The sequence below is a fragment of the Ctenopharyngodon idella genome, chromosome 13, assembly GCF_019924925.1.
Source record: "Ctenopharyngodon idella isolate HZGC_01 chromosome 13, HZGC01, whole genome shotgun sequence".
Classification (NCBI taxonomy): Eukaryota; Metazoa; Chordata; class Actinopteri; order Cypriniformes; family Xenocyprididae; genus Ctenopharyngodon; species Ctenopharyngodon idella.
Window position 1 is genome coordinate 28,335,275 of NC_067232.1, and position 11,672 is coordinate 28,346,946.

The following is an 11,672-nucleotide window of genomic DNA, read 5'->3' on the forward strand; positions in this document are numbered from 1 at the left end:
TGACCGCTCATTTGGGCCGCCTGAAACTGTGAATAGTGTTAGTCCTACTGAAGAGAATCTAATTATAATAGTATTAAAGTGTCCCTGTGGTGAAAATCAAGTTTTTAATGTTTATATGTCTATGTGGTGTTTTTAATATGCTTTAAGACGAACCATGTGCAAATTCATTCAAGTCAAGTATTTTCTCTTTAAAATGGCAGTGATCTAAAAATGCGGTTTGAAATCGCTGGTGTTTCTGACGTCACGAACTACCTACTACGTGCGGGCGGGCTTTAGCATATCATTAACTGTTTAATTATTAGCTGTTTGATAACATAGTCAAGAAGCTAATTATATTAATTACCGTTATGTGTCCAACGTTGTAAAAAGTGGTAGCGTTGTGCAGTGTTTACCTCCCCAAGTTGAGCGGGTGAATCTCTGAGCTCGTGCGAGTGAGTGGAGGCGGGGCTAATTAGCATATTCATAGATCCGCGTATAATAAATGAAGCAAGGGTGTAGAGTTATGTTCAAGCTATTTTAAGGCATGATTTTTTTTTTTTCACCGAAAAAAAAAAAACATAAAACATTGAAATATGTCATTTTGGTTATCCATGTCCACACAAGTGATTTGCAAAACACAAAAATGCACACAAAAAAGCAGCTTTTAATAGATTTTCATGTACCGGAGAGACTGTCTGCCATCTCAATGTGCAAGGGAGTCGTGTAACATTAGCAGCACATTATTGATAACATAGTCAAGCAAAAGGCTAATCATGTTAATTACAGTAATGTGTCCGATGTTGTAAAAAGCAATACCATTGTGCAGCGTTTACCTCAGTAAGTTGACCGAGTGGATCTCTGAGCTCGTGTGAGGGGAGGCGGGGCTAATTAGCATATTCATAGATCCGCGTATAGTAAATGAAGCAAGGGTGTCGAGTTACATTCAAGCTATTTTAAGGCATGAAGATTCGTTTTTCACCGGAAAAAAATTAAATATGTCATTTTTGTGATCAAAGATGAGTTTGAAGGGATAAGTTATTGACTGCAGGGGGACTTGAATGCAGCCAAATAGACAGAGGAATTCAAAAACAACTTCATAGGCACATTAGAAATGTAAATGTAAAAGTGTTAGACAATGAAGAACTAGTTTTTCATACGAATGAGGCGTTTACAGTACTGATAAATGTATTTATCAAGCCAAAGACAATTGATAAGCTTTTAGACTGCACCAACGACAGGCCAAGTATTTATTTTATAGAATATATTTATTTATTTACTTTTACTTGAACAAATAGAATTTATGAATGCTTTATTAACCAATAAAGTTTTCGAATTTTTCACAATATTTCTCACTTTTTTTTTGTGCAAGTTTGAGACTGATTTGAATCCTTCACGTTGTGCTTATTGCTTCAATCAGGGCATTCTTGTTCCTAAAAATATCATCTGTCATGCATGACTGACTAATCTCAAATTGCAGGTTTAAGATATATTTACACCGATCAGGCATGACATTATGAGCACTGACAGGTGAAGTGAATAACACTGATCATCTCTTGTTAGTGAGTGGATATATTCGGCAGCAAGTGAACATTTTGTCCTCAAAGTTGATGTGTTAGAAGCAGGAAAAATGGATTTGAGCGAGTTTGACAAGGACCAAATTGTGACGGCTAGACGACTGGGTCAGAGCATCTCCAAAACTGCAGCTCTTGTGGGGTGTTCCCGGTCTGCAGTGGTCAGTATCTATCAAAAGTGCTCCAAGGAAGGAACCGGCAGAGGTAGTGTGATGCTTTGGGCAATGTTCTGTTGGGAAACCTTGGGTCCTGCCATCCACGTGGATGTTACTTTGAAGGTGGTCATAATGTTATGCCTGATCAGTCTGACATTGGTCAGTTGCACATCTATTGATGTATCAATAGCTATTGATCAGCAGCAGATCTTTCACCAAGTTCATCTCTGTTGATCCTGGAACAACATTCCAATCAACGATTCAGATTTGAGGAACAAGTTTACAGTTTATGTCAAGTTTAGGCTTAGCAACAAGGGTTAGGTGTTATTCACCTGTCACTTCCCTAGTTTTGGGGATAACTTTGGGTTAGGACTATGTTTTCAGACAGGAATGTTGATCCATGTCCACACAAGTGATTTGCAAAACACAAAATTGCACACAAAACAGCAGCTTTTAATAGATTGTCATGTACCAGAGAGACTGTCCTGCCATCTGCAGAGTAATTCTGAAAATAATCATTGGTTTATACTAATACAAGGCATTCTTTATTTAATACAAAACGTCAAAAAATAAGAAGCAATATTGTTAATCTCTTTGGAAAAAGAGCCTCGTATTGCACTTAAGTATTGCAACTTTATGGCAGTGAGAAAATTACTTAATCTCCAAGACAAAATAAAAATTGCTTCTAGATAGAAGAACATAAATATCCATCTTTTTTGTCTTTGATTCGATACCGGACCCTAACTGCACCAGCATACCACAGGCTTGTATTTTGTTTCTCGGCAAATAAAACAAATTAAGAGTTAAAACTGCCAATAGTTCAACTGAAAAACTCTCAAAGAGCACCCTCAAATCTGTATAAAAATATAAACATTTAAAAATGAATCATTACACGTGTCACAGGTCATGTTTGCCTGTTGGATTGTTTTTACAGATTAATCATCTGGCAGTCCGAGGGCCAACAGCACAGGAAGTCCCGCCCCCAGGATGAGCATGAGGCTCTCTGTGATGCCCAGACCGTCCTGCTGCTGGTAGGATCTAGTTCCTGTATGATGGTGGAGGTGAGTGGAGCGCTGCTGCCCTCTGCTGTTGATTTCAGGCAGAACATGAACTGTGGCCACATACAAGAACGTCCCAGCTGAGAACAGCATGCCAATGCCTGTGGCGCTCAGGCGGTTCTGGGAAGAGCTATTAGACTGCAAAAGATTAAAAATATTTTTTAATTACTTATTTTAGGTAAGTGCAAAATAACAACAGAAGAATTAAATAAAACCTCGAAGGAACCAGTGGTGAATTAGTCTTTGGGTTTTGATGTCATGCCTGTAGCACTCTATTAATACTATAATAGCATATAAATAATACTAAAATAACACTGTATATTTGTTGCTTTGCAAACTGTTCTACTGGAAATAAGTTTCAAAGGATGAATGAAGAGAACGGGGTCTCTCACCGCACTCAGGATGAAGTAAGTGCTGATGGCCATCAGTGGCGCAGCAGCAGAGAATGCCAGTAAATGCTTCTGAATAGTCTTCCTCTCCAGACCTGCGTGCATGAGGAAAGACACAAGACCAAACGCGGCAGGAGCCTAAAGAGAGAGAGGGAGGAAGTGCATTTCTGTTGAATAAAGCAAGATAAATTGTACACTGACTGTTATGGTACTGCATGTGGCAACAAATGCATGGCAGTAGACAATGATTCCCCCCCCATTAAATTATATTATTATTAGGGCTGTCAAGCGATTAAATGTTTTTAAACGAATTACACAATGTGCTGATTAACTAATCAAATTAATTGCAAATGAATTGCACATCAATTTTGGCTGAGAAATTACCTATGGAAGCTTGTTTCCACCACACAATTTCTCTCACAATTCTGACTTTATATCTCGCAGTTCCGACTTTATAACTCTCAATTACGACTTTATAACTCGCAATTCCGACTTTATATCTCACAATTCCGAATTTATATCACACAATTCCGACTTTGTATCTCACAATTCCGACTTTATAACTCTCAATTCCGACTTTATATCTCACAATTCCGACTTTATAACTCTCAATTCCGACTTTATATCTCACAATTCCGACTTTATATCTCACAATTCCAACTTTATATCTCTCAATTCCGACTTTATATCTCACAATTCCGACTTTATAACTCTCAATTCCGACTTTATATCTCACAATTCCGACTTTATATCTCACAATTCCGACTTTATATCTCTCAATTCCGACTTTATATCTCACAATTCCGACTTTATCTCACAATTCCGACTTTATCTCACAATTCCGACTTTATATCACACAATTCCGACTTTATAACTCGCAATTCCGACTTTATAACTCGCAATTCCGACTTTATATCACACAATTCCGACTTTATATCTCGCAATTCTGACTTTATAACTCTCAATTCTGACTTTATATCTCACAATTCCGACTTTATATCTCTCAATTCCGACTTTATATCTCACAATTCCGACTTTATATCTCACAATTCCGACTTTATATCACACAATTCCGACTTTATATCTCACAATTCCGACTTTATAACTCGCAATTCCGACTTTGTATCTCGCAATTCCGACTTTATATCTCGCAATTCCGACTTTATATCTCGCAATTCCGACTTTATATCTCACAATTACGACTTTATATCTCACAATTACGACTTTATAACTCGCAATTCTGACTTTATATCTCACAATTCCGACTTTATATCTCTCAATTCCGACTTTATATCTCACAATTCCGACTTTATATCTCACAATTCCGACTTTATATCACACAATTCCGACTTTATATCTCACAATTCCGACTTTATATCTCACAATTCCGACTTTATATCTCACAATTCCGACTTTATATCACACAATTCCGACTTTATATCTCACAATTCCGACTTTATAACTCGCAATTCTGACTTTATATCTCACAATTCCGACTTTATATCTCTCAATTCCGACTTTATATCTCACAATTCCGACTTTATATCTCACAATTCCGACTTTATATCACACAATTCCGACTTTATATCTCACAATTCCGACTTTATATCTCTCAATTCCGACTTTATATCTCACAATTCCGACTTTATATCTCACAATTCCGACTTTATATCACACAATTCCGACTTTATATCTCACAATTCCGACTTTATAACTCGCAATTCCGACTTTGTATCTCGCAATTCCGACTTTATATCTCGCAATTCCGACTTTATATCTCGCAATTCCGACTTTATATCTCACAATTACGACTTTATATCTCACAATTACGACTTTATAACTCGCAATTCCGACTTTATATCTCACAATTCCAACTTTATATCACACAATTACGACTTTATATCTCACAATTCCGACTTTATATCACACAATTACGACTTTATATCACACAATTCCGACTTTATATCTCACAATTCCGACTTTATATCTCACAATTCCGACTTTATATCTCACAATTCCGACTTTATATCACACAATTCCAACTTTATATCACACAATTCCAACTTTATATCACACAATTCCGACTTTATATCTCTCAATTCGACTTTATATCTCTCAATTCCGACTTTATATCACACAATTCTGACTTTATATCACACAATTCCAACTTTATATCACACAATTCCAACTTTATATCACACAATTCCGACTTTATATCTCTCAATTCCGACTTTATATCACACAATTCCGACTTTATATCACACAATTCTGACTTTATAACTCGCAATTCTGACTTTATATCTCGCAATTCCGACTTTATATCACACAATTCCGACTTTATATCACACAATTCTGACTTTATAACTCGCAATTCTGACTTTATATCACACAATTCCGACTTTATAACTCGCAATTCTGACTTTATATCTCGCAATTCTGAGAAAAGAAGTCAGAATTGTAAGATAAAAAGACGCAATTACCTTTATTTTTTATTTCACGGTGGAACCATGCTTCCATAATTACCCCGCAAAAGATCATTTAAAGTCATTATTGTTTTAGATAAGTAAAGCATCAAACAGACATTACAAATAGTATGAATATGAATGAAAAATTAAATGATACTCTAAAAATGACTAAAACATAAACCAAAATAAAACCAGCAAGTCACTGTCTTAATGATTGAGTCATTCATTCATACGATTCATTCACACGGCTGATTCTTTCAGGAACGAAGCAAGTGGCCATTTTTATGAATCAATGACTCAGTCGATTCATTCAAAACCGCGGATTCATTCAGTAACGAAACATCACTCTGTTCTGCTGTGGCTTTGTTTGGAACTATTTTCCAAAAGTTTGAGCTAGTTAATACAGAATGACTCAGCAGTGTTAGTATAGATAGTTGAGGGAAAAAAAGACAAAGACCTTGTGCAAAATGACAGCAAAAAACACGACAAGCTGCACGGACACCTGCGACGAGGCGGCAGCTGCACCCAGAGCGACACCATCAGCTGAAGAGAGAGAGAGAGAGAGAATGTCATGCAAATATGTTCCTCACAAACACAACTTCAGCTGTGGGCATCACTTCACAACTGACAAAACACCACAATCAAATGACCTGAGGCATCATTATTCACTTTGAGTGAAAACAGAAATGCAAAACTAGCCATGAACACCAAACCTTACAATGAGTTCATTCTGTTTTTAGTTCCCAGACTGTGTTCCTTTTATGTTAATATAGGACAGATGCTGTGATAAACACATGATGAAGATTATTACAGCAGAATTGAAAACCCATTGTTCACTGACTTGAATAATCATCCTCAGGACTGGCATGAGTCACTGTAATGTAATCTGTTTTATCTGGGTAATGTGGGAACACAACAGTGGAAGTGAAGCCCTCGTTACCTGCGGCGTGAATAAGAAGACCCAGGGTGGCAGTAATGCTGTTGCCGCTGTACATGTGCGCTCGGGATTCTGGGAAACAAGACAAACAGAAATATCCTCAAGGGAGCAGTTGGCAGCGTTTCACACCAGGTTGTTTTTCCACAGACTTCATTGTGTCTGTCTGCGGCCGAGTGGAATAAATTCAATTCATGATGCATGCTTTTATTGTATACAATTTCTAAAATTATTAAAAACAATATTAGGCAACATACACTATGCATTTCTATGAGTGTAGAAGTATAGAACTGTGTTTATAATGAGAAGAAGCATCGAGGTACCGTGCATGGAGCAGTAGTTGGCAATCTGGTCCACCACAAACATGAGCGTAAAGCCCAAGACGAGAGAGACTCCTATGAAGAAGTGAGGACGCAGACCTTTTTTTGCGACTAGATGAAGTGTTGAATTTGATTCGGAGATATTTTGATTCTCTCCCATAGTGGAGCAATACCAGTCTACATGTGGAGGAGGAGAACACGCGTATTAGCAAACATCAATTATTCATGGTCTGCTCAATATGGGGTTACCTTTTAAAGGATTAGTTCAGTACAGAATTAAAATTTCCTGATAATTTACTCACCGCCATGTCATCCAAGATGTTCATGTCTTTCTTTCTTCAGTCGAAAAGAATTAAGGATAACGTTCCAGGATTTTTCTCCATATAGTGGACTTCACTGGGGTTCAACGGGTTGAAGGTCCAAATGTCAGTTTCAGTGCAGCTTCAAAGAGCTCTACATGATCCCAGATGAGGAATAAGAGTCTTATCTAGAGAAACCATCGGACATTTTCTAAAACAAATAAAAATTTTATATACTTTTTAAGTACAAATGCTCATCTTGCACTGCTCTGTGATGCGCCACACATTACGTAATCACGTTGGAAAGGTCACGTGTGACGTAGGCAGAAGTTTACAAATTGAACAAGCAAAGACTAAGTCAAATGTCCAAAAAAAGGTAAAACAACAATGTTAGACAATTTTGAAGTTGGAGGAGAAAATGAGATGAAGTTTTTCACTCTACCGCGGTCACGTGTGACCTTTCCAACATGATTACGTAATGCGTGGAGCATCACAGAGCAGTGCAAGACAAGGATTTGTTGTTAAAAAGTGTATAAATTTTTTATTTTTTTTTAGAAAATGGCCGATGGTTTCTCTAGATAAGACTCTTATTCCTCGTCTGGGATCATGTAGAGCTCTTTGAAGCTGCACTGAAACTGACATTTGGACCTTCAACCCGCTGAACCCCAGTGAAGTCCACTATATGGAGAAAAATCCTGTAATGTTTTCCTCAAAAACCTTAATTTCCTTTCGACTGAAGAAAGAAAGACATGAACATCTTGGATGACATTGGGGCTAGTAAATTATCAGGAAATTTTAATTCTGAAGTGAACTAATCCTCTAAATGACTTTGGATAAAAGTAAACACAGAGTGCACATGATTATGCATATTCATTCCCTGAAAAGGAAGTGAATGAATAAAATAGAGGAAGATGGCCAGCCTCACCTTTCCATGACTCCTGCACTAACTCCACCCCCTCTGGGATGATGATTGACAGAGCAGTGCCACATAGAAGCCCCGCCCCCAGCACAGTAATCAACTGCAGTTTGTGCTGTAAGGGTGGAGAAAATGTCTTAAAATTACTTTAAACTCGTTTTACAATGTCAAAATAGAGTTTTACTGCATTAACTGTTAATAATAATGGACTTACGTGGTTTAAAATATGACACTGACAAAAAAGTACCAGATATTGCTGTGTTTTTAGACATGCACCATGGTATTCTTTGAAGTACCATAGTATATGAACATGGTAATCGTACCATGTATACCACAGTAAGTTTTTGTACTTTGACATTCAATTCTAACTATATAAAGTTAAATGCTTGCAACAGTAGAGATTTTTAGATCCAAATATCACGTGCAGAAAAACAGCTACGTGACTGAACTCAAATCCACAGGTTAAAGTACAGGGTATAGTAAACGCCTAACCGATACAGCTAAACTTCATTTAATATGCATGCAACAATGTTTTTATTTGCATTTGATGTCTTGATTTATCGTCTGTAACGTTACAGTTTACTATCCGATCCCGTAATGTTCTGCTTTAAATCTTTAGTACATCAACACTTGTTGAATATGAATATTCATCATCTTACCTCTGATAAATTGATCAATAGTGGAATTATCCCGAGCACGAAACATCCCACAAACATAGCCAGAGATATGAGAATAACACCCCAAGCTCCGTCCATGACTGCTTCTGTTCTTCAGCCCTTCCGATTAAACTTCTTAGCGCACATTCAGGCTGCATCACATGTAATAAACACCCTAAAACACAAAAGGAAGACACAATATCCTCTTTGAACAAGGCATAGTGGAGTTCTCCACGTCTCAACACCCTCCATAACCTTACAAAACCCTAAACTACACCCCTAGAGTCTGTGGGACCGAATTACACGATACTAATGCCCAGAAGACAGTTCGATTCATTTAAGAGAATCGGTTCTTTTCGGTGAACTGATTCGCCAACTCCCAGAAGTGTCCTCAGACAAACCCTCAGCCGGGATTTTACGTTTTGCTTCTGTAGTAAAATTTATGTATTAGTATGTTATCACTATTAGGTTGTGAAAATTACCTCAATGCATCAGTATAAAAAACTTTTGAACTACATTTGTGAATACGTAGTGAATACCAAAATATAACCACAATGCAACGTTTGTGGAAGATTATTGCCTATGTTAGGGGGGAAACAACAACAACAACAGCTGGCAAGAGTCACTTAAGTACACTGTGAATATTCATATCATTTAAACGTTTTTTCTCTTTTCACATTTCCGGGTTTCTCAGAAGCGGAAGTCGTCATAGTTGGGTAAACTTGCGGTGAATGCGAGACTACATTAAATATATATATATGTTTTGTGTTCCCATTTACTCAAATAGCAAAAGAAAAACTCCATAATAGCGCTTTCACGACTTACAAAAGTGGAAAAAATAGAGAGAAAGATGTCAACTTTACCATCACCCTCACAGCAGCATTAACTAGTTTTTTTATTTTTATTTTTTTTTTTTGTAATTTGAATCAAAGGTAATATAATACCAAGTATATTGTTATAAATGTACATACATTTAAAAAGAAAATGAAAATATAAAAAACTTTGCAGGATTTACGATGCCGATGACCGTTAAAACGCGTCATCATCTTGAACTGATTCGATAGCGCGCGCGGACAAGAGCGTCTGAGGTAAGAGGCTTTTTTCTCTACGACGAAATACTTTATTAACTTCTAAAATAAATTAAAACATTGTGTGAGAGAATTGTCATAAGAAGATTGAGGTTATAATGTTATAGGTAATGAGAATTTTAAAATAATACGACTAGAGCTTTGTTAATATGGTTATCAGATTCATACCGACAGTTTGAATTCAGAACGGCGAATTCATTACTATAATAAAGAAATATAGAAATACAACCATGGAGTCTAATATTTAACCTCTATCTCTTTGTCCTGTAATTATTGGTAAACACTTTTTTTTGCCGACGCCAAATGCAGTCGAATGATTCGATTCTACCATTGAAAAGAATCGGTTCTTGTGAAAGATTCGTTAGTGAATCAGATATCAGAGAAACGTGAGAGCTTTATGACTCTGTTCCTGTTTTTCCTTCTCTGGAGACACATCACAAGACTCCACCATAAGACTGAGAAGAGGTCAAATATTGTACTCACTGTTTCGTGGCAGAGAGAAGAAAGCTGCCTTAAAATGATTCCTTATAGGAGAAAAAGAGCATTTTTAAACCATATTATTTAAACTTTATAATTGGATATTTGCATTCTTTTTCTTGTGTAAGTGTAAAATCGTTTGTTTTTTAGTTAATTGACAATCACATTTTAGTAAGTCATTAGTGTTCATCAACAACAAGAAGTTTCAGTAATTAAAAAATCATTGCTGTAAAATTATACCTTTTTCATTTCTATACAAGCACAAAATACTCAATACTGATATATCAGTAAAATAATCATACTGTTCACTGTAATCTAAACTACACTGCTTGCTATGTTTTAAATAAGCAGTCCATGTTTGGACATGGACCTTTATGGGTCATTCTACAGAAGTGGTTCAATGTTGGAAACGTCTTGAAAAAAATGTCTTTTTCCACAAATTTTGTATGTATGCAAATTGTATCATATCCAAGGTACACATTTCTAGTAATAGTACAGTTAATTCTCATAATGTATTTTCAGAAAGTTTTGGAATATTTTTCCTCTCTCCAAATTTGTCACTACCGAAACACAATAATAAATAATTTAATAAGAAGGGTTACATTGACCTATTAGGATTTTGTTTACATCTACCTTGTAAATATATTTTTTGCTATTTCTTTAAAAAAAAAAGTTTTCACAGGTAAATCAATAACAATTACAATTTTAACAAAATTTCAAGTGTGATTTATAACATTTGTTGTATTTTGAATCCAATCTTTCTTTGTGAAAGTTTATCAAACTGATTTCAAAGTGAAGGATTCATTAGTTTGAATAAACATTGAACCAAACACTATAATAACATCTTAGTTGATCATTCAATATACTTTATTTTTGACAAAACATCCCATGTTTCGGTCGTGACTGCACATTTCCGGAGGTGACAGTAATGTGTCGGTAGTGACCACATCACATTACAGGATTTAACTCACATACTAAAACATATTAAAATACTAATGATTTGCATAACTGTACTAAAATTTTGTTCATTTCGCCCAAATAAAGGATTACATGTTCCCTTTTGTCACTACCGAAACAGTCACGACTGAAACATGGTGAAGTTTCGGTAGTGACAATTTTAGACACTTTTGAGGCGCTCAAAGATGCTAATCTGCACATGGTTAGCTAGCACAGTTATGAAACACATAAAAACTACATTTTATGGAATAACACCCAAAAAAGTTTGCTTAATTGCAGAAAAAGGTGTTTGTTAGTGACGTTCCCTAAAGTTCCCTAAACACATTTAACTCAGAATGATGGACCTATCTACTGTGAAAGAGAGACTATGAGAGGGAAGGACACAGGAATATTTCCTGATCAGAAATG

At 36.2% G+C, this 11,672-nt stretch overlaps 2 protein-coding genes and 1 long non-coding RNA gene across 3 annotated transcripts in view; 2 read left to right on the top strand and 1 right to left on the bottom strand.

Moving 5' to 3' along the window:
* The window catches only part of LOC127524800 (coiled-coil domain-containing protein 177), a 3,911-nt gene extending 1,908 nt beyond the window's left edge, over positions 1-2,003 (top strand). Inside the window, 1 exon segment of the mRNA XM_051916731.1 lies at positions 1-2,003. This exon segment is cut by the window's left edge and continues 301 nt beyond it. Coding sequence (XP_051772691.1) covers positions 1-32 — 32 coding nt within the window. The 3' untranslated portion in view covers positions 33-2,003.
* The window catches only part of LOC127524827 (uncharacterized), a 270,726-nt gene that overhangs the window by 230,365 nt on the left and 28,689 nt on the right, over positions 1-11,672 (top strand). The gene's annotated exons all lie outside the window — the stretch shown is intronic.
* Positions 2,138-9,026, bottom strand: LOC127524813 (zinc transporter ZIP9). The gene is made up of 7 exons (XM_051916773.1): positions 8,746-9,026; positions 8,096-8,201; positions 6,875-7,048; positions 6,558-6,626; positions 6,075-6,160; positions 3,156-3,290; positions 2,138-2,901 (listed from the first exon to the last, which is right to left on the bottom strand). The coding sequence occupies exons 1-7, from the start codon at positions 8,839-8,841 to the stop codon at positions 2,641-2,643; spliced, it is 927 nt and encodes a 308-aa protein (XP_051772733.1). The 5' UTR covers positions 8,842-9,026; the 3' UTR covers positions 2,138-2,640.

What these genes read in the sequence shown, in the direction of transcription:
- LOC127524813 (XM_051916773.1), bottom strand. Translation starts at nt 8,841, where the DNA reads ATGGACGGAGCTTGGGGTGTTATTCTCATATCTCTGGCTATGTTTGTG. An exon ending in TATTGATCAATTTATCAGAG is followed by an intron (nt 8,202 to 8,745) that starts GTAAGATGATGA and finishes CCACCCTTACAG; the next exon opens with CACAAACTGCAGTTGATTAC. An exon ending in TCTTCTTATTCACGCCGCAG is followed by an intron (nt 6,161 to 6,557) that starts GTAACGAGGGCT and finishes CTCTCTCTTCAG; the next exon opens with CTGATGGTGTCGCTCTGGGT.